General features: G+C 37.1%; 1 protein-coding gene across 1 annotated transcript; it reads left to right on the top strand.

Moving 5' to 3' along the window:
- The first annotated feature begins 13,653 nt into the window (after positions 1-13,653).
- Positions 13,654-18,762, top strand: LOC104086619 (rop guanine nucleotide exchange factor 1-like). The gene is made up of 5 exons (XM_009590938.4): positions 13,654-14,083; positions 15,238-15,354; positions 15,442-15,980; positions 17,093-17,443; positions 18,088-18,762. The coding sequence occupies exons 1-5, from the start codon at positions 13,792-13,794 to the stop codon at positions 18,427-18,429; spliced, it is 1,641 nt and encodes a 546-aa protein (XP_009589233.1). The 5' UTR covers positions 13,654-13,791; the 3' UTR covers positions 18,430-18,762.
- Positions 18,763-23,556: the final 4,794 nt, after the last annotated feature.

Below are 23,556 nucleotides of genomic sequence, written 5' to 3'. Positions count from 1 at the left end.
GAGAAATCAAAGAGGGAGAAAATAAATGTCATGATCAAGATAGAGTGATGTTAAGTCTCTTTAGTTCCCTAAGAAAAAGAAAGTGCCTCAATGAATTGGCAAGGTGTAAGGAAAGGTGTAACCACTCAACCACATTGTATCCAACCCTAACCCAAAAGCCTTTATTACATCCCGAAAGAAGTCCTACCTAATTTCAAGCCGAGTAATCTTACATTAGCGGTGATCTACATGAAGGGAAAGCCTGTGGTACTTGAAGTTATACTTACGACATTCTCATGAGAGAGATGAGTGATTCTTTAATTAAGCCTTTGGATTGATTGCTAAAATTCTTAAGTGAGCTATGCAGACGGAGAGTAGAGGAGGTAGAGTTTGGGATCCACAATGACCTACATGAGAGAGCGAGTTTCCTTGATGAAAAAGTCAACCCTTGATGCTCAAGTGTCACATTAGAACTATATGTGCATAAATGTTTAACTTGTCGCCTTGTTGATAATACATAAGTAGTGTGGGTAATTACTGGTCCCAACTCATATGTGAATGCCTCACCTTTGAATGGCTGAAATGACCCTCAACTTGTGGAGGTGGGAACTACTTTGTTTATTTGAGGACAAGCAAAGACTTAAATTTGGGGAAGTTGATAAGTGGGGATTTTGACTACTTATTGGAGCCCTTTCAGCTTTTATTTTAGTCTAAAAGCAGTGAATTGTGTTCCCGAAACTAATGAAATGTGCAAAACTGCAGGAATGTTGGAAGTTGGACTCACGAGATGAAATCCGACTCAAAAAGGAGTATTCTAAACACAAGTCAATAAAAGGAACAAAAGCTTACAAAGTGCGGACCGCAAAATTCCATCTCCGGCCGCAAATAATGAAGGAAAACCCAATAGACTTTCTAGTAAAATGCGGACCGCACAGGAATTGTGCGGCCGCAAAAGAAGAGCTTGAGATAAACTTCAGAGGATGTGCAAATTTCCAAGTTCCAAGTCCCTCATAATTGCGGACTGCACAAGAATTGTGCGCCCACAGAAGTAAAGATACGGACCGCAGAAGACCAGGTTACGGCCACAGTGCTAAATCTGCGGACCATAGAAATATTGCCTCGCGGCCACAGTTCAGAATTTTGCGACCGCAGAACCCCAGCTCCAGCAAGATGAAGAATTCTGCAGACCGCACATGGAATTGTGCGGCCGCAGATCTCCCAAAGGGCATTTTTGTCACAAATTTTCAGCTTTGTATAAATAGACGATTTTCATAAAATTGGGTTAATTTTTGACATCGACAAGTCCTGTAGCCATTTTTATTTGCCTCTTTTGGAAGTTTTTGTATTTTAGAGTATTTTACTATAGATTTTATTATTGTAACTTTACAATATGAGTTTAATTAGTATTTCTTCTTCTATTTCTTCAATTTCAAGCATGGGTAGCTAGATTTTTACTAGGGTTGTGACCCAACCCTAGCGTGTAAACCTTATGGGTATCTAATTTAGAGCTTATTTATGATTGGGTGTTTATTATTTAGCCTTGTTTATGATTTAATTTATGAAATTAATGGCCGCAAACATTAGTTCATGCCTATTTGACTTAGTCTCTACTTGAGGAAGAGAGACTTAGTCTAGAAAAACTTGGCTAACAAGAAATTGGGTCAATCGAGCGATTGATTAACCCAATTAAAGGGTTCAACCTAGAGATAGTAATAACCCGACTTGAGCTTTTATCAACCGTTTTGTGTGATACCCATTTGGACTTGAGAAAGCCAAATTGGGCAAAACCACTCTCTGACCGAGAGGTATTGAGTGGATATTTGAGATTTGATAGCTATAATATACCCCGATCAGCAAAATAAGCATTAAGATTTTTATCCCATTAGGCGAACACCTAGGTGATGGTCATAGCCCTAAGATTTTTACAAACTTGAAAAACAACAAAAACAATTATCCTAGTTTTATTTTTTTACTTTGCAATCTTTAGTTTTAAAATAGAAATAGCAACAAAACCATTTTATGGAAGTGCAAATTAAGATAGTTCAAATTCACGCATTAGAATATATACTCCTAACTCACATCTAGCTCCTTGTGGATTCGATCCCTACTCTTCGTTGGGTTACTATAATTGCAATAGACCGTTTCATACCTTATTTTGAGGTGTGCATTGTGCGCGATAGTCATGGCCTCAGAAAGGGAAACCGCCCAGACCAAGCTGGCTTCAGTAAATTTCAACTTTGGGTAGCGAAGGAGAAGGTTGATAAACGGGCTCAACAGAATGAGGAGCTCTGAACATAACTGGGCTCGACCACCGCTGAATGGGACGCTCCTGGTAAAGAGCTCGAAATAACAAAGTCCAAGTTAGAGATAACCTCGGCCGATGCTGACGAAATGATGGCTTAATATAGGGCCGATGTTGAAGCAGCCGAGGCTCACCTGAAGACCACTGCTGAGTATATGAGGCGGCTATCCTGAAGGGAGACCCTCAAAGAAATCCATGCTCGAGGCTTCGACTTGTCTGCTGAGATCGAGGAGGGAAAAAAACCTGAGGTTGAGGCGATGAAGCTAGATGAACCCGAAGGTGAGGAGGGCTCTGAGGGCTCCGAAGAATCCGAAGGCCTTGATGGTTCTGGTGATGAATCAAGTTCCGACGAAGATCGGGCGTAAACGCCTTAGGAAATTTTTGATTTTGTATACAGATCTTTTGGTCAGTTTGAGGTCATTTTTGTTGGGCCTTTGTTTTCACGTCTCTACTATCTCAGCATTTTTTTATAATTATGAATATTTCTAATGCCTTAGCACATAATCAGACGTAGTGATAAGTCATTTATTTTTCGGAGGTCCGAATAGAAATTGACCTCGATGCAATTTTTGCTCGAAACTTTTGAAAACTTAGACGATGCCTTCGCCGAGGGTAACCTTTTAACAGGTTTAGAATGTTGTTGAAGGACTTACATTTTGATTACAGTCTTCGGACATCTCCGAGATATTCTTTAGGGCGGCCATAGCCTTTTAGGTTTAGGTAGTACCTAATAGGTTTTGTGCCACCGGGTTTTGATGACCCGAGCCAACCAAACTTGTTTCGGACGACAGTCCCTGAGTGGGGGTAGCCCTTTGGTCTCGGATAGGGGTGGACATTGGGCTCGATAATCCCCGAGTAGGAATATCCCTTAGGCTCGACTTTAAGAAGCAAAAGTATGTAATAGCAAGGTAGAAACTTCCTTTCATTTCTGTGTGTAATAAGATTGAAAGCGTATAAAAGCTTATATTATGGCTAAGGTGGCCTATGCGGGCATGGTTTACTTGGTCGTTTGACCCTTACAATAATCCTAACCACCGAGCCTAGACTGTTCAAGCACAAAGTTTCCTTATTTCCTTGCTAAGAAGCTTGACTTGAGGGTGATGGCCCCCTGTATTCGAGGTCGATCTTGAGAGGTCTTAGATACTGTTGATGAGACCATTGACTTCGATTTAAAGCCGGTCTTCGATTCTAAGTTAGCACGATTTACTGTTGCCTCGTTAAAAACCTTACCGGAAAATCTATTTGGGACAAAACTGGTTCAAGGGAAAAAGAGTACAACGCATGCTTTCAGAACTAATAGTCACATTCTCATTTGGTTATTGCCTACAAGTGTTAGTCCGATTCGTAATATTATAAAAAGGTGAATGAGGTCGTACCTTAGCAGTATTACTAGTTTAAGTGTGTCATGTTCCAGTTGTTCGGTAGATGTTCACAATTTCCTATTTTGAGTTTGTACGAACCTTTACCGGTAATCCCGATGACTCGATATGGTCCTTCCCAGTTCGGTCCCAGCTTCCCCTTATTCGGGTTCTGGGTGTGTAGTGTTACTTTTCGTAACACCAAGCCCCCGATATTGAAGTGTCATAGGTTGGCTCTTTAGTTATAATATCTCTCTATCCGCTATTTTTGGGAAGCCAACCGGACTAGGGCGGCCTCGCGCCTCTCATCCAATAGTTCCAGGCTCGTGCTCATATCCCCACCATTTGATTATTCGATCGCATATCGGAACCTGAGGCTCGGTTCTCCCACTTTGACCGGTATTAGTACTTCGACACCGTAGATTAATGAAAACAGAGTGTCCCCGGTACTAGATTTCTAGGTTGTACGGTATGCCCACAAGACTTTGGGCAAAATTTCCTTCCATTTCCCTTTGTCATCGGTCAACCTTTTCTTCAAGTTTTGAAGTATGATCTTGTTTGTAAATCTTTCATGTCCGTTCCTACTAGGGTGATAGGGTGTTGACAAGATCTTTTTGATCTTATGGTCCTCAAAAAAAATATTTACTTTGTTGCCGATAAACCGCTTCCCGTTATCACACACTATCTCGACCGGTATTCCGAACCGGCATATTATGTGGTCCCAAATAAAGTCAACGAGTTCTTTTTCTCGGACCTTGTCGAACGCTTGAGCTTTGATCCACTTAGAAAAATAGTTGGTCATAAACAGTATGAATTGAGAATTATTGGGTGCCCACGGTAGGGACCGACAATGTCCATTCCCCACTTCATGAACGGCCAAGGTGACAAGACCGAATGTAGTAGCTCTCCGGGTTGATGGATCAGTGGTGCATGCCTCTGACAGCCATCGCATCTCCGTACAAAGTCCTTTGCATCTTTCTCCATGTCGATCCAGTAATAGCTGGCTCTGATTATCTTACGAACTAAAGATTCTGCCCTTGAATGGTTTTCGCAGGTGCCTTCGTGAACTTCCCTCAAAACATATTTGGTGTCTCTCGGCCCCAAGCATATGGCGAGTGGACCATCGAATGTTCTTCTGAATAGAGTACCTTCGGACATGCTAAACCTGTCCACCTTCGTGTGCAGAGCTCTCGATTCTTTAGGATTCGAGGGCAACTTCCTAGTCTTCAAGTAGTCTATATACTTGTTTCTCCAGTTCCAAGTCAAACTTGTTGAGTTTATTTCGGCATGGCCTTCTTCCACTACTGATTTCATAAGTTGTACGACCGTTCCTAAGCTGAATTCATCGTCATCAACCGATGACCCCAAATTATCTAGAGCATCAGCTTCGCTATTTTGATCTCAGGGTACGTGTTGTAGGGTCCATTCCGTGAATCGATGCAGTGTTACCTGTAATTTGTCTTAGTACCTTCGCATTCGTTCCTCTTTTACTTCGAATGTCCAATTGAATTGATTTACCACAAGGAGGGAGTCACACTTAGCTTTGACCACTTCGGCCCCAGGCTTTTAGCCAATTCGAGACCTGTAGGCGACTTCAACACGATACCGAGTCTGGAACTTTTCACGTTCGAGACACCATCCGTAAAGAGGGTCCAGATTCCCGAGGAAGTCCTCAAGGTTAACAGCAATTCCTTTTCGACTTTGTGTATTAAGACCAGAGTAAAGTCGGCCACAAAGTATGCCAAATTTTGAGATTTGATGGCAGTACGGGGTCGATATCAATATCGTACCGCTAGTTTCTACGGCATATTTGGACAACTGGCCTGAGAGCTCGAGTTTGTGCATTATGTTCCTTAGTGGGTAAGAAGTTACGACGCATATGGGGTGGCATTGAAAATACGACTTTAACTTTCTGGAGGCGCTTAGAAAAGCGAGCACCAATTTTTCTAGGTGAGGATACCTTGTTTGGCCTCACCTAGAGTTCTACTAACATAATAGATAGGAAATTACGTACCTTCCTCTTCCCGGACGAAGACTCTACTTACTGCTATCTCGGATACCGCCAAGTACATGTACAACTGCTTGTTTGCCTTCGAAGTATGGAGCAAGGGTGGATCCGTAAGGTACCGTTTGAGTTCTTCCAAAGCTTGCTGGCGCTACGGGGTCCATGAAAAGTTATTCTTCTTCTTCAATAATGAGATGAACCGATGGCTCTTATTGGAAGACCTCGATATGAACCGGCCCAGGACAGCTATGTGCCCGGTTAGCCTCTCAATGACCTTGACACTGTCCACCATGGTGATATCTTCTATAGCTTTGATTTTATCGGGATTGATCTCGATCCCTCGGTTGGACACCACGAATCCAAGGAACTTCTCGGATCTGACCCTGAATGCGCATTTCTCTGGGTTCAGCTTCATATTGTATTTCTTCAGTATGTTGAAGGTTTCCTACAAATGTTTCAAATGGTCATCTGTTCGCAGGGACTTAACTAATATGTAGTCAATGTAAACTTCCATTAATTTTCCTATTTATTCTTCGAACATCCGGTTTACTAGGCGTTAATAGGTGGCACCGGCATTTTTTAGTCTGAACGACATTACGTTATAACAATAGGTGCCGAATTTAGTGATAAAGGAAGTTTTTTCTTGATCGCCCGGGTCCATCTGGATTTGGTTGTACTCGGAGTAGGCTTCGAGAAACTTGAGTATCTCGTGCTCGGTCATTGCATCGATCATGCGAATCGATGTTAGGCAAAGGAAAAGAGTTCTTGGGGCACGCCTTGTTCAAGTCTTTGTAATCTATTCACATTCTTAATTTATTTCCCTTTATAAGCACTATTACTACGTTAACCAACCAATCCGGGTACATAACTTCCCAAAGGGAACCTATTCTAAGGAGTTTGGATACCTCGTCTTTGGTGAATACATGTTTGACTTCGGACTGAGGCCTCCTTTTTTGTTTAATCGGGTGGAACTTTGGATCCAAGCTTAGCTTATGAGTGGTTATTTCTGGCGGGATCCCTATCATGTCAAGATGGGACCAAGCGAAACAATCCACGTTAGCTATAAGGAATTGAACGAGTTTTTTCCTGAGCTCGGGAGTTAACCACGTGCCCAAGTATACCTTCCGATCGGGCAAGTGTTCGATCATATGACTTGCTCCAGCTCCTCGACAATTGATTTGGTGGAATCGGAATCGTCAGGGGTGATGAACGACCTAGGAACTTCATAATCATCATCTTTGCCTGCTTCTTGATTCTCTAGCTCGGTCAGGGCCAGTGTCGATGATTGCTATTTAGTTTCTTCCTTTCTAACCGACTCCGGGTTCTTTGATATCGAGAGTGCGCAAATCGGGATCACCTCATCAAACGCGAACATTTCTTTTGCGATCGGCTTCTCTCCGTAAACCGTCTTGATCCCTCCGGTGTGGGGAACTTTAGTGCCTGGTGTAGTGTCGAGAGTATCTCCCTCATGTTGTGAATCTATGGCCTTTCGAATATACCATTATATCTCATATCCCCTTCAATCACATAGAACTTCGTTTCCTGAATGGTCCCGGTGGTGTTCACCGGCAGGGTCATCTCCCCTTTAGTATAGTTGCATGCCATGTTGAATCCATTTAAAACCTGAACTGCATGCACTATTTGGTCTTGTATACCCAGCTGCTCTACGACCCTCGATCTGATGATGTTGGCCGAGCTACCTGGATCAATTAACACACGTTTAACTCGAGATTTATTTATGAGTACAGATATTACCAGTGCATCATTATGCAGTTGCACGATGCCTTCAGCATCCTCATCGCTGAAAGAGATGGTCCCCTCCGGTATGTAATCTCGAGTTCATTTTTCCATCGTAATGGACACCATAGTGCGCTTTAGCATTGGCCCCTGGGGGACGTCGACTCCACCAAATCATGTTAATGATGTGTTGAGGTTCCTCTTGCTCGGTTTGTTTGTTGGAGTCCTTATTCCTGAAGTGATTTTTGACTCGATCACTCATAAATTCCCGGAGGTGCCCATTATTGAATAATCGTGTCACTTCTTCTCTTAGTTGTCGACAGACTTCGGTCCAGTGGCCGTGAATGCAATGATATTTTCACATCGAGTTGGGGTCTCTTTGGGCAGGATCAGACTGCAATGTCTGAGGCCACTTAGTATCTTTGATGCGTCCGATGACTGATACGATGCCGACAACATCAACACTGAAGTTGTATTCCGATAATCTCGGCGCCTCCATGTCCCCGAGTGACCTGTCAAAACCGTTTTTACTCAAGAGTCCTCAGCTATTGTGGACTCGGTCGTTTCTCTTTTTCATTTCTCGCAGGGTTACATCCGGATCCATTACACCTTTGATCTCCGCTATATGGTTGATACCGATCTCTGTTCGGTTTTGGTTCATGATCGACGAATCTTTTAGACCTGTCATTAGTTCTGATGGGATAAACGGACCCGGAGGGGGCCCGAGCTGATCATCCTCGGCTCTGATTTTTGATTGGTATATGTTATGGACGTCAGCCCAAGTTTCCGCCGGCTACTCTATTAGATTCTGTTTCAGCTACTGTGAAGCCAATGAGCTTTGGGGGTTGAGTCCTTGAGTGAACGCCTGAACGGCCAAATCGTCCGCAACCGGAGGCAGGTCCATTCGTTCCATTTGAAACCTCGACACGAATTCTCTGAGCATTTCGTTATATCTTTGTTTCACTTTGCAAAGGTCTAATTTTCTGGTCTCGACTTTGATGGCCCCGGCGTGAGCTTTCACGAAGGCATCTTTAAGCATAGCAAACGAATCAATAGAATTAGGGGATAAGTTGTGATACCATATCATTGCCCCTTTCGACAGGGTTTCTCCAAACTTTTTCAGCAAAATCGACTCGATTTGGTCATCTCTTAAGTCGTTTCCTTTGATGGCACATGTGTAGGAGGTCACGTGTTCATTTAGATCCGTGGTTCCGTTATACATTGGAATTTCGGGCATACGGAACTTCTTCGGGATTGGTTTCGGTGTCGCGCTAGGAGGGAAAGGCTTTTGGACATATTTCTTAGAATTCAGGCCTTTCAATATCGTAAGTGCTCCTAGGATTTGATCAACTCTGGAGTTATAGGCCTCTACTTTTTTGTCGTTGGCTTCGATTTTCTTTTTCCCTGATTCCACCCATTTTGTCAGTTCCTCAAGCATCTTTATTATTTCAGGGTTGGTCCCGGGTTCAAATTCACCCGGCTTTTCTGTGGTTTGTTCATTTCTTCGGGTGTTTTTCCGAACGGTTCGGGCTCAACTCTGCTGGGGGCGCGGCTTTAGTTCTGGAGCTGCACTATCGTCGCCTGTTGAGCTTGTAACATTTTAAAGATCACCCGTAAATAAAAGACGTAATGAATGGCCAAACCAATGATAAGAGTGAGTCCGAGCTCGGTTAATAGCTTAACGAGGAACCCACCTTCGGTTCCGAGCTTGCACTTATGAAGAACTTATGAACAAAAACAAGAATTTTGAATAACTTTTAGAAACAGAGAGAATAGAAATATATTGCCTTGGTATGCGTGTTACAATGTCCCTAATGAATAATAAGCTTCCCCTTTATATAGTAGGGGAGTTTTACCCTATGTACAATTCTAAGAAAGGTAAAAATCTTTTTTTTTCACTAATCACTGTTTTTTTGCCGATACAGGCCGAGATTCAAGCCGTGATATCCGGTTGGGCAATCACATCCCTTTGTTAGTCGTGTGTGGTTGTTTGGTAATGCTCTTCGAGGTCTTGGGACCCGAAACGGACCCGAAGGACGTGGTCCTGATAGTTCCGAGTACAGGTGTTTTGCTCGGACCCTAATACGAGAGGCTCCTCGCTCTGATTCTGATTCTTAACATCCACGTCCCTGCTCCATTTGCCTCCCCGAAAAATCGGGGTGTTCACTAGGCTCAGTTTCACCCGTATACATACTCAACAATAAATAATTGGATACTCCTATAGTTTAATAGACGTGCTGTACTTTATTGCGCTAAATTAAATTTTTGTATAAAGAAGAAATGATATTTCATTAATATAATCTTGTTGGTGTAGGTCGCACACATTGATGAGTATTAAACCGTGGACGACAGGGTTCTTAATTGGCGCTGGCTTATGCCAATACGAATAACTGACCGAGTCTCCAAATGGAAGGAGACAATCACCAAACTAAATTAATTCCCCTACTTTGGTAGATACAAATATTGCAACAAAAAATCTAGCCCTTGTCATTAATGTCAAAACCTTCGACAACACTGCACACTGCACCGATTAACACAATAACATATTCAGTGGGATTCGAGGGGATAAAGTGTACGCCGACCTTATCTTTACTTTGTGTGAGGTAAATCGGTTGATATATAATCAGACATCTCTATAACAACATTCATATATAACAGTCATTCACTATAAAAACTTTTTTTTTCTTTCTTAAAACTGATTTTTATGTTATGTTATAACATATGTTTTCTATAATATTTCACTATAACAGTCAAAAAATATCGAAACAAATTAATAAGATTGTTATAGAGAGGTTTGACATTATATTGTAATTGTAGTAATTACGGTCATTTTTCTTTTCTCTAAACTTTGTTGAGTTCATGATATTATGTTTCTTATCATATTGTATGGAGTAACTATGAGTGTTGATTCCCTTATTTCTTTTTACATTTTCTTGTGAATAATGTTTTTACATGCCTTTGTCTGTAAAACAATAGTATAAATAATACCTTATGAATATTGGGTTATCAATATTCAATGCATTATTGATTCGAAACTCGTGTTAACTCAATGTATCAATATCCACAAGTGATTCTTGTGATCCTTTGTGTTAAGTGACATCCACGTCCAAATTAGTATTCCCTCCGATCCAAAATAAGTGATTTTTTGACTGTTTTCACACAAATTAAGAAATTCAACTTTTAATATTAATTAGCAATAAAATTTACCATATTATGCTTTACTATCTCTTATATTTGACATAATGTCATATTGGGATTTGGGACGTGATTATTATCAACTCTCATTAAACATTGAATGGAGCAAATGGCAGACGAAGCATTGGCAGAACATTGAAAACTTTGTGATTTCAACTTTTCAGCTAGAATCTCAATTTGTCATATATTTCTATTTTAAAACATCAACAAAATATAAAATGGAGCCAAAAAAATTCAATTTCCCACCAAGAATTCTCTTATAAAAGAAGGTTTAATTTTCTAAAATGATGAAATAAGCATGGCTACAACACAAAATAATCAAATCTCATCACATAACATAGATCTAAACATTCCTTTTGAATATGAGAATGAGTATGTTGGTAGGGAACAATTGCCTAATCTCAATGTTGACACAAATACTATTGCCTCTCCATTTTTATACTAACAAGTATTCCATAGTTGAAGAGTAAGAGAAGTGGAAACCTGAATCTCATCGTATGGAAGAATTCAATTGCATTGGAAATAAACACTCGTAACGCATACTCCATAACTATTTACTTCAAAGGCAATGTGGGAAAAAAAATAATTAACTTATTCTTGAAATCTGAAAAAATCACTTATTTTGGACCGAAGGGAATACGATTTAATAGCAAAATTCTAGGAGCTAGCTTAACTCCCGTAAGAAATGAATCAACTTTGCTACTAATAAAAGAAATTTGACTTAATGCCTCTGCTTCAAATTCTTCTACCTTCTTTCTAATCTAGGATTCATATTCTACTATATATTAGAAGTGCGAGTGCACTAGGTGAAGCAGGGTGGTCGACACACCTGCTTTACCTAAAATATATTTGCCACTCCTTTTGTATATTATTACCCCAATTGCCATCACAAAGTTTTGTAAATATTTGAAACTTCTTAGGCATTCTCGGGGCCCATATTGTCAGCCTCATTTGTGTTGTATTTCCCTGAATGTCTGCTTTATAGAAAATATCTTTGCCCCTGCTTTTATATATTATTACTTCAATTGCTATCGTACATTTTGGTATATAAAGAAAATATTTGAGACATTTTTAAGGCCCAAATTGCCAGCCCCAGTTGTGTTGTATGTAGAGATTTTACTCCACGTGAAATAAAACATTTGCTCCGTATTTTTGAAGCTAAGCTTAAACAAAAACAAGAATAGAAAGATCCTTAAACTTTATTTGAAATGAAAAAACAATGACGAGAACCTGGTGGTAACCGTTGAAAGACTTATTAATACTTTACCATTGTTTTAACTCTTCACCCATTAGTTCTTAATTATAACATCAAGCAAAATTAATAAAAAGGGAAAAAGATGATTCATTCTTAATTTAGTATGCTTCTATACTTTATCGTATCAACTTTTATATACTCAAGCTTAATTATTTATTCAAATGTCTACTACTAAACTTAAAAATATAGTCATCTATTAGTTCCTAATTAGTGTTATTTGTCAAAGCTTTTGATAGAGTTGTGAACTTGTGATACTAAAGCAACTAAGCTACACAAATGATTTTTTAGAATGGTCATGTCCAAATGATTTCACTACCTAGCAATAAAATGATGAATTGGGTAATTATTGATTTCTTTCAATTTTGAACGTACTCAAAATATTTGATGAATTACTTAATGTAAGTTATTAATTTTAATATAAAAATAATATCTCCTCGAAATATATCTTACATTCACTTATTATTTATAACTATCTTTAATATCATACTCGAAATTTAAATATAATAACTCTATCTAAAAACTTAGCTAAAATTATTGAATCGCCAAATAATATGTAATGTTCAATCTAGAGAAAGTTGACACATAAAAGATATTTCAAATAGTACTTATTCATTAGCAAATATAGACAAAGCACACCTAAGCAGTTAAATATTTTGTGAAGTTTCCCTTGATGCTTGAGAACATTGATTAAAAATTAATATTTTTTACACAATATGTTCTATGAAAACAACACTTAAAATAGTATAATATTAGAACTTTCTTATTTTTATCACAATTTTAATTGTAATGTTGGGCTCGTGCGCAGCACGGACTTTACTGCTCCTGGTACTATATAGTTGCTATGGTAAAATAAATATTTATTATAAGTATTAAATAAAATCAATTTCAGATTTGAGATAAATTTGTAGTTTTGAAAAAACAAAAACAAAAAGAGTTGGGTTATTTAGAATCGAAATTAATATCAAAGTATTTATACTTAATAAAAAAGCATTCCCAAGTTTGGAGTAACTTATTTATGCATTATGCTAAACTTATTTCTTTATAAGAGTTAATTTTATTAAGCATAATGAATTTAGTGTAATCAAATAAAAAAGTAAAGTACTCAGAGTTTACAAGTCTATAATTAATTCAAAATTCGCACTAAATAGGCTTACTAAGAAGGTACAATGTTTCCTACAGAAAGGTTCTCTGCTTCAAGCTTGAACCAGAGATATTTTAGTTAAATATGGAGAAATCTAACTCTCTACCATTTGTGGTAGTAGGAATAATCTAGATTTAATGAATTGTACTCCTCTATTTCATTTTTGTATATAATTTTTTATTAGACTGTTTAAAAAGAATAATATATTTAAATATTTTAAAATAATTTAACATTAAACTTTTCATTTTACATTATTGAAAAGCTTTTATAACTATTCATATGTCATGTTTAAATTATAAATTTAAATTTTTTATTGTCACACAAATAAAAATATAAGATCATAAATTATTTTTTCCCCCTTAAATTTCTTGTTGAATTAAACTATCATTTTTTTTTAGGTGAAAAAGAAATTCAATTGTTTTTATGGAATTAAGATGTCATTATAAAGTCAATCGACGACCCCCGCCTCGAATCAAACAAAAAGGTGTCCTATGACATGTGATCGTTAGAGTTTGAGTGTGCAAAAACGCGATACACATTGAAAAAAACTGAAACAAACAGTGATCACTTTGATTGCAGCAACTAACACAACCTATAATTTTGAGTGGTATTTTAATTAAGTGAGCAGTGAAAAAGAAAAGTGTCAGCTGCTTTTATGTCACAACACTTTTGCTTTTTTCCCACTTTCCTCAATAATTCTTCCCCTCACAATCATAGCAAAACTGCAATAATTCTACATTATATAAATTCTTCGTTATCACACGAATCACATTTTCCCGTTGTTAAAGCAATTCCTTTACTCTAATCGCCGGCCGGCGAATGGCGAGTTTACCGTCCGACGACGATGAGTTCGATTTACAGAGCGAGCGTTTTGATGATAGTTACAGCCTAAGTGCTGACGTCAGCGAGTCGGAAACTTGCAGTAGCACGAGTACTTTCTCTTGCCGTCAACAGGATGCTTCTACTTCTCTGTCGTCTTCTTCTACGCTTCATTTCAACTCCAATTCCGGTTTCGGTGAACCGCCTACTGTTATGTTGCCAGTTGTCGGACACAGACACGTCATCATTCCGGCTGAGAAACCGGATAAACTTGAGACCGCTGAGTTATCAGGTTCATAGTTTGCTGCCTCTTTTATATTCTCAGTTTAGCTTTATAGTACTAATTTGTATACGATTCAGATAATAATAACTTACAACAGCATATAATTATATATAGCAAATCTAATTTAGTTACTCAGATAATCGACTAATTAAATATCTCATGAAATTCTTTACACTAGTGTATATAAATTTAATCCTATATATATATATATATATATATATATATATATATATATATATATATATATATATATATATATTGGCGTTTTTGTTTGTTGAATTGAGCATGTGATTCAACACTGATAACGGTTTGTTTCTCTTCATGGTTTTCAGTAGCACATTTTTCATCGTTACATAATTTTTGGCAGTTGGCACGCGTAGTATTCTTTCTGTATGTTAAACACACATTGAAGTAGACCTAGTGGCTACTGGTATCAAATAGAGCAAAAATCAGTAGGCATTAATATTCGACCACGGGAGAATTGAGTTGATCTGGAGAAATATTGATGTACTTTGAGCCTGAGCAATAAACTTATAGTAGTGGATAGGATAAAGACGTTGTCATGGCAGGTGCTGATGAACTAATTACTTTCAGCTCAAGCTATACATTTTATAGTGGGAATTCTGTTTTTTAGATATAAACACCTATACCTACTAGTCTATATCCATTCTCACAAAGGAGCAGTGGTTGCAGTTCCTATTTCACTTTCGACTCCTTACAGGGACTAGGGAGAGGAGAATACATGAAGGGGTTGTAGGCTCAATATTACTGTTTCTTGTTTTTGTTATTGTTCAGTTAGGTTGAAGAATCTTCCCCTCTCTGCTATTTTAAGAGAAGTATTTTACAATCATTTTGTTTGGTTCATTCTTTGACTGCTCTGCTCCCCCCCCCCCAAAAAAAGCCAAAAAAAAAGTCATTGATGGTGTTCTCCCTTGTTAAGTCAGCTCTAGACGTTAAGGACTTTTCTTCAATTATTGTCATTTCTTGTGGTTTAGTATAAGCTTGTCGATAGTTCTTTTAGGCGGAAAAGGATTAGAAAGGATGCTATTTTGTGCCAGTTATGTGTAATTTAGTTCTTGCTAATAAATTTATGTTTATGTATAATTTTGTGTGAATTCATCAGCTCCATTATATTGCCATGCATGATGTTCTTGTGATTGCAGAAGTTGAATTAATGAAAGAGCGGTTTGCTAAACTGCTGCTAGGAGAAGATATGTCTGGAGGAGGAAAGGGAGTCTGTACTGCTCTTGCCATCTCGAATGCCATCACCAACCTAGCTGGTATGTCACTTCACTTCGTATTTGAAGAGCTTCGGCAAAATTTCCTGTAGGATTAACATTGTGCATATTCTCTCCTTCCAATTGCAGCCACTGTCTTTGGGGAACTCTGGAAGTTGGAGTCATTAGCGCCACAAAAGAAATCGATGTGGCGTCGAGAGATGGAATGGCTTGTCTCTGTCAGTGATTCGATAGTAGAACTTGTACCTTCTGTGCAAGAGTTTCCTGGTGGTGGGAATTTTGAGATTATGGTCACTCAACCACGGTCAGACCTCTATGTAAATCTTCCAGCACTCAAGAAGCTAGATGCAATGCTAATTGGCATGTTGGATGCCTTTTCTGGTTGTGAATTTTATTATGTTGACCGAGGGATACTTGTCGCCGATGGAGAAGATTTTGAAGCATATCCTTGTTCCCCCTCCTCTCATAGACCTTCCATTAGGCTTGAAGAGAAATGGTGGCTACCATTCCCAAAGGTCCCACCAAAAGGTTTGTCAGAAGAGACAAGGAAACGACTGCGGCAGTGTAGGGAATGCACAAATCAAATTTTCAAGGCAGCTCAGGCTATCAATGCCAGCACACTATCTGAAATGGAAGTACCAACAGCTTACCTGGAGAGCTTGCCAAAGGTAAGTGTTCAAAATTGAAATGGTAATTGGTCTTTGACATAACTTTTTTCTCTTTCTTTATCAATTACTAAGATATGTTTTTACTTGGACTTATATGGACCTGTACATTCATCTTAAAGAAAGACCAGTGACTCATTAGTTGCTAGGCACCAAGTAAGTTCAATACAAGGTTATTATGTACAATCTCTTATCTCCACCCATCTTCTCTGCTGATACAGTGGTGCAACTGAGTTTCTTCTCTGCCAATCCTTTTATATGGTTCTGATCATAGCAAAGCAACAACAGTAACAAGAAATACGCCTCAGCCCCAAACTAGTTGGGGTCTGGCTATATGAATCCTGTGATCATAGCAAAGCATGCCTTCAATTTCCAATTTTCCCACATCAGACAAACAAACAGCTTTCGTTGCTTAATGAACATATAGATTGCTAATTCCACTGTTTCTGTTCTCTTGGATTTGTATCTTAGATATTTATCAGCTCCTAGTATATTTGTCCAGGCTATGGCACTTTGGTGCAATGTGATTGCCTAAATACCACCCACTCGCCAACTTTGTTCCGAGATTTTTCTGCTGAATCAGTATGATATCTGCACGCTTAGGTCTTAATAAGCTTTTAGCGTTGAACTTCCTCTGTATCCTTTGGACTAGTTCTGGATGTATATTACATAATGAAATAATTTAGAATTACTTTTATGCATTTGGATTATTGCTCTACCGTTGTCTAAGTCAGTATATACCATTTTCTCCTTTTTTCATTCTACAGGCTTTTCAAGCTTTGATTTCCTTCTTTTTTTTAATTTTTATTTTTATTTTTTCATTTGGACATGAAAAGTACGTCGTTGTTATAAACATAAAGAAAGCATCTTGAATATGGTCTTTGAGGCATGCGTTATCTAACATACTTCAGAAAGACAAAAGAGTCTTCCAACTTGATCTTCATAGTCTGTCCCTTTTATTTGTTGTGTTATTGCCCCTTTGGGTTTTGAAAAACTGTATTATCATTTTTTCCCCCAAATATGTTATTGCTTTAGTGTGTTATATAGTTCTCTTCGGTCTAAAACTATTACACATGTTGCTTTTGTTTTATTCATCTTTGGCCTGTATCTTTCAGGGTGGGAAGGCGTCTTTAGGGGAAATCCTCCACCGATATATTACTGCTGATCCGTTCTCTCCAGACTGCCTACTTGATTACTTGGACCTCTCATCAGAGCATACGACTTTGGAGATTGCGAACAGGATTGAGGCTGCTATGCATGTTTGGCGGCAAAAATGTGAAAAGAACGTGAACCAGTCCAAATCTGGAAAGTCCTCCTGGGGTGGCACCGTAAAGGGGCTTGTTGGTCTTAAGGAAAGATATCAACTCTTGTCACAGCGAGCTGAGAACCTGCTGAGGAACTTAAAGCTAAATTTCCCTGGCCTTCCTCAAACTGCATTGGACATGAACAAGATTCAGTATAACAGGGTATATTCTTGAGTCTCTTTACTGTTCTGCTGCTTTTCAAGTCAGTGTTATTCACTAATGGCTGAAAGTCAAGTAAGTGAACTGATCACTAAACTCGGTTGAACAGCCTAGTTGAATTGCTTATTCGACATATCAAATGCTGCTTAATGAGAAAATGATCACAGCAGACACCAAAGAATTCCGAAACTGGTCAAGTTGGCAAAAATGGGGCCTGAGTGGGGCTTAAGAACCCTTCTAAGTATGACCCAAATAAGATATCACAAAAAGCTGACCTTTGAAAGTTGATGCTACAATTTTCTAGTTTGATACTACCGTTTGCATGAAGCTTCAAAAGCCTCGTCTCATGTTAGCAATATGATTAATTTCACCGCTTCAATCTAAATGAAAGCTAGTATTTTGGTGACAATTGCCACCTAAAATAGTTAATGTGGTCGGGTGCCAACCTTTTGTTTGACATAGAAGGTCACTAGAAGGACAAACATAAAGCTGTACTAGCATACGTTAACATGTTGCATGAATCACACTTTATTTTATCCAAGGCAATCTTAAATTTGCTTTACCTTTGTTTTGACCAAGTCTAATTTTTGCATTACAAGATCAGGATCAAAAAATCTGAGCTGCAATTTTCATGTTCATGTATGCAGGATGTGGGACATTCGATCCTTGAGAGCTACTCTAGGGTGTTGGAGAGTTTGGCATATAACTTGATGTCAAGGATTGAGGATCTACTATATGTAGATGATGCCACAAGACGGCGTGCAGCTGAAGAGTCAGTAACAATGCTCGACCAGCAAAGACTCTTTAATAACACACGTTCCCTACAGAATCAGGTTCCTTCTGGTTCCAATTTGGTCCGAAATATATCTCTTCCGTCTTACCCAAAAGCACTCAGTTCCTCAGACATAGTAGCTGAAAGCCTCAAGAGAACACCTCAGTCAATTGGACATGTTCTTAGATCTGAGAAACACAAAGCACTAAGTTTTTGAGGACTCAGAAAGGTGATAGTATAGGCGTAGACTACAATGACAATTGACTACGACTTTGATGATCATAGTATCTTATGTGCTTGCAACAAGGCTAGTAAGCACTTGTATTTGCAGTTCTAGAGAATTAGGGGAAATTAGCGTTTAGAGAATGGTTACATCAGTCTAACTGTTTAGGTATATAGCTGGTACTTAAAGTTTCTAGATAATGAGAAAACCAAATGATTAAGATGTGGTAGTGGGATAATTTCTTGAAGGTATATTCTGTATCTGGACATATATATGTGTACTGTTAGAAAGAGCTTGTATGATATCCATCTAAACTTCGACCTTCTATTCCACTAAGCACCCACGTGGGTAAAATTTTGACACTGAAGGAGTATAAAAGTAAGACTTATGATTGTTCTTTCAGCTTTTATTGTATTAGTTTCATGACGTGGCATTAAGTCTGCAAATATAACGACCTTCTCCTTTCCAGTTTATGCTTTGTGCTGTTCGCTGTTGGTATGTTGGTAATGTGGATAATCCTTTTATAATCACAAGAATCATTCGCTCAAGTCAAAAAGACAAAAGTTTGAACCAAGAAAACTCTGCAAATAAGCAAATATGACTCCAGAGAACTTGACAACAATGCTCATAGTCCATAACGTAGCTCATCTTGTTGTTTCTTGTTCGAAGGAAAAGAATTTTAGTCAAAATAAAATATTCGGATAACTAATATTTAACTTCCTACTTTGCACTTAATAGAATGCCCACTGGAAGGGTACTATTATACACAAAAATTGTGTTAAAATATTATATTGTTTTTCAAACTTTGTAACTATTCAAATCGTGTCAAACAAATAGAGACGCCAAGAGTAGAGTTTTAAAATCCAAACTTCTACGAGCATAGTTGACATTTCAAAATTTTAACAGGCTAAATTTTTCTGAAAGGAAAAAGAAAATGAACTAGTGACATTATTGTTCAACTAAACTCTCGAAAATATAAAATGGATATTTAAAATGCCAAAGAAAATTTAGTTGGTGTTCTTAGAGGCGGGGGCTGGGGGCATTTCAAAATTTAAAAAGAAATGGAATGGAAACATTTGCTTGGGGGAGATTTTAAGCATCATTGCTTATCTGTTGGGCAGAGTAAAATTCTTCTCATTTGGATAAAAGATAGAACACAAACATCATTTGACTAAGTGGGCTGTCATAAGTCATATTTTCTGGTATTGAAATGATTTTAAGATTCAGATCTATTCCAATCTTGATTATGAATTATTAGCTTAAGAAACTGTTATTTTAGAATGTTGTTAACATGAGACATGAATTTATAAAGACAAGACATCAAAACGAACAGTAGAGGTGGTCTTCTTATGCAGACAGAAAACCATTAACTGCCTTACAATAGATATAAAAATATTCATAAAAGAAAGTTCAACAAGAAATAATATTGTTAAAACCAACATTATGTATGCTACCATTCTCGACAAAAGTAAAGGTAAAATAACTAGTTTCACTTGTTATAAGTAGTACCAGTAATGTTGTAGGTACTTTGGTAGGGTTCTATAACCTTCTCTAAGTCACTTGTGAAATTACACTGAATTTGTTGTTGTTGGGGTGTCCATAAAAATCCGAAAAATCGAACCAAACCGACCAAAAAACTCGATATTTTTAAGGTTTGGTTTGATTTTGGTGTTGAATTTTAAAAACGATCAAATTTAGTTTTATTTTACACTGGATTTGGTTTTGGTGTTGAATTTTTATATAAAGTTTCTAAAATTTTATGGTACATATTAATCATTTGTATTTTTAGTCTAGTTCTTTACTATTATAATAATCAAATTCTTACTTTTATATTCTAGTTTGATTGATATTTTTCTTCTGCTAAGTACAGGAATTTATTTCATTTTTAAAACAATCGACTTCTAATTGACTAATTAAATTATTCATCACTATTTGATTCAATTATCATCAATATATCTTGATAAATGATAGATTTCTCAAAGATCAATTGGTTGATAGTGTTACGTTGAAAATGTGGTCGCCAGAATATGTGTTTGGTAGTGTATGTCTCATATTTAAAAACAAATCGATAAATAACCGAAAAAATTGAAAAACCGACAAAACCGAATCGATAAAACACCTACTTAATTGGCTTGATTTAATTCTAATATTTGAATAATCGACTTACTTAGTTTAGTTTCTTTTTAGGAAAAAATCGATCCAACCGAATCATGAACACCCCTAGTTGTTGTAGTTGTACCCCTTCCCACCCCACCCCCAGAAAAAAAAAAATACCCCAACCGCACGGTACTAGAAAAAACAGAAAAACAAGAACGTTTAAGGTTGAACACAGTTTACCTCTTTTTCCAAGAAATAATCTTAAAATTGCAACACATCTGCCCTTTCTTCAAAAATTATTTTCAATTACAAGGATGTGGCGTTGTAATTCCACTGATATATCAGGTAAAATTCACTTACTTTCATATGATTACAAATATAAGTTTATAACCTTATACAGTTATACTGAATAAAGTTTAATGACCCTCCACAAAATTAACTTTATTAACAAAAATACTAAAACAATTTCCCCAACGCATACAAATAACGGAATATACAACATGAACCACATATATATTGCAAAGGAATTGAACCCATACGATAATCCTCAACCCACTTTGGTATAATTGTTGAATTTTCTTTCATTTTCAGAACAAAATTAACACTGAACGTACTGCACATTCCTGTGTCCACTCAAACATCTAAAACCATAATCATGAAAAAATTAAAATCAAAGATAATACCATAGGGAGTTGCTAGAAACTAATTGATTCATTAAAAATGCCATAGACCATAGGGGAAAAGGTACATTCTATGAAGAGAACCGAAATTATTCATAACAGCTTCGTCTGAAGTAAATAGTGAGCGTGGTGGTAATTAACTTTATTTTTTTTATTTTCACCCGGTGTCCGATATCCGTATTGGACCCCGACTATATCAAGATTTACGCCGGATAGGGCTATGGCTACATTCGGGGGATAGCGTTCCCTACTAAGAATTTTTCCATACCCGAAACTCGAACTCGAGACCTCTGGTTAAAGAGAAGCAGTCACATCCACTGCACCACATACTTTGGCGGTGGTAATTGACTTAATGGTAGGTAGCATTAGCATGAAAATACTAATCGTGCTTCTCAGAACACGAATAAGAGATACAGTTTTAACAATAAATACTCAACCACAATAAATGTGAGCAAATAAAATAAAAAAAAAAACAATAAACCTAGTATAATCCCACAAGCGAAATTTGAGAAATGTAATATGTACGCAAACCTTACTCATTCCTTAATAAGGAAAGAGACTATTTCCAGTAGACCCTCGGCTCAAGAAAAAATTATAAAAACAAACAATAACAACAAACAGTAACAACAACAACAACAACAACAACAAAATAATAAAAATAACAACAAAAATACCCATAATTCCTTGCGATGAACTTTTTCAACTTTTTTTTTAATCTTTTTTTTTTACCACTATTCACACCATAGAATTAAGAAGGTTTACAGCTATGTGTATAGAGAAAAGTAGGTTCGATTCTTATTCCCAAATTAATTCATATACAGAGAGTATTAATTCATTTGGTCCGCTTTAATAGGAGCGTAGAAAAAGGAACTTTCGCCATAATTTAATGGCAAAATGTCAGACATCAATCATTTCTCTGCCCTTTACAATCTTCAATCTACTCTTCTTCTCCATCACCAACCGGAAACGCAAAAGATATTCACTCCAAAAAATAATTAATTAACATTTTATAATTTTTCATATATACATTTATATATTTGGTCAAAAATACTGAAATTGGTTAACCTGAACTCACAGCACTGCACTTTTACTACCGAATCAAAAGACAAAACCCTAGTAATTCCAGTGTCATCTTCATCTTACCTATACTATTTTCATGTATACTTTTTCTACACATATTTACACTAAGCAGATAAGTTTTCTATACTATTTTACACAATAATTCTTTGTTTTCTATACTATTTTACACAATAATTCTTTGCTATCACTTTGGCACTACTAATTACCTGAATGGATAACAATAATCATAACTCAAAAACTCATAGTACTAGTTAGCAAGATACCTAAACATCAAGTAAAAAGGAGTGGTAACAAAGATCGACTGTCAAAAACATACAGAAAAAAAATAACCCAGTATAATCTCACTAGTGGGGTGTAAAAAGGGTAGTGTGTACACAGACCTTACCCCTTCCCTGACGTAGAGAGGCTGTTTTCGATAGACCCTCGACTCCCTCCTCATTTTGTGTCATACATACACAAAATGGATTCAATAAAAGTCATCCATTTGAAAACATAAATATAAATCTTTTCACTTCAATGTTTGAGTCAAATGGTAATGAAATAAGCAAAATATATACTTTAGTTTATAGTTATAAATAACCACATGGAGAACCTCCTCTGTCTTTCTGGATCCCTTTAACATGCAACTTTCTTTTCATGGGTAAGCAATAATAAGCATGGTCAGAACAAGAGCTAAAACTGATTATTTTTAAAAAAAAATTTAAATCATATATAGGAAATTGTGGAATTAGTATACCAAAATACCTAAGTATATAGGGATTAATAGGAAAGTAAAGAAAGTAACCAGAGATGAAATTTAGGGTTTTTGAGTTCCAAATAGGCATTTGAAGTGTGAAATTGCATGAGATGGATGATACAATAACAAGAACTGCTACTCAATTTGGAATAAGTTGGAATCGGCTATATAAATGCTCACTTCTCTATTTAAACTCAATCTATGAACTGAAAACAGACAACAAAAGAAAAAGATAAAAAAGACCTAAAACTGAATCCAAATAATGAAGATTTGTCTTTTTGCTACCTCTGAAATTCCAAAACCCTACTTATTATCAGCGCAAAATCTGGGGGAAAACAAAGCAACAACATGAAGAACGTGTTATATAGATAAATCACGAGGGTTTCGCAAAGAGAAACCAACAGAAATCTGTTGGCAGTATGCCCACCTCCATAATTTTACACTTTACTCTCATCGTTTCAAACTACGTCACATAAATTAAAACGAAGAAAATATTATTTTTTTTCCATTCTAAAAGGAGATCGAGGA

The sequence above is a fragment of the Nicotiana tomentosiformis genome, chromosome 4, assembly GCF_000390325.3.
Source record: "Nicotiana tomentosiformis chromosome 4, ASM39032v3, whole genome shotgun sequence".
NCBI lineage: Eukaryota > Viridiplantae > Streptophyta > Magnoliopsida > Solanales > Solanaceae > Nicotiana > Nicotiana tomentosiformis.
The sequence above is the reverse complement of the archived record's forward strand: the minus strand, read 5'-3'. Positions and strand labels throughout refer to the sequence as shown.

What these genes read in the sequence shown, in the direction of transcription:
- LOC104086619 (XM_009590938.4), top strand. Translation starts at nt 13,792, where the DNA reads ATGGCGAGTTTACCGTCCGACGACGATGAGTTCGATTTACAGAGCGAG. An exon ending in TGCCATCACCAACCTAGCTG is followed by an intron (nt 15,355 to 15,441) that starts GTATGTCACTTC and finishes TTCCAATTGCAG; the next exon opens with CCACTGTCTTTGGGGAACTC. An exon ending in ACCTGGAGAGCTTGCCAAAG is followed by an intron (nt 15,981 to 17,092) that starts GTAAGTGTTCAA and finishes TGTATCTTTCAG; the next exon opens with GGTGGGAAGGCGTCTTTAGG.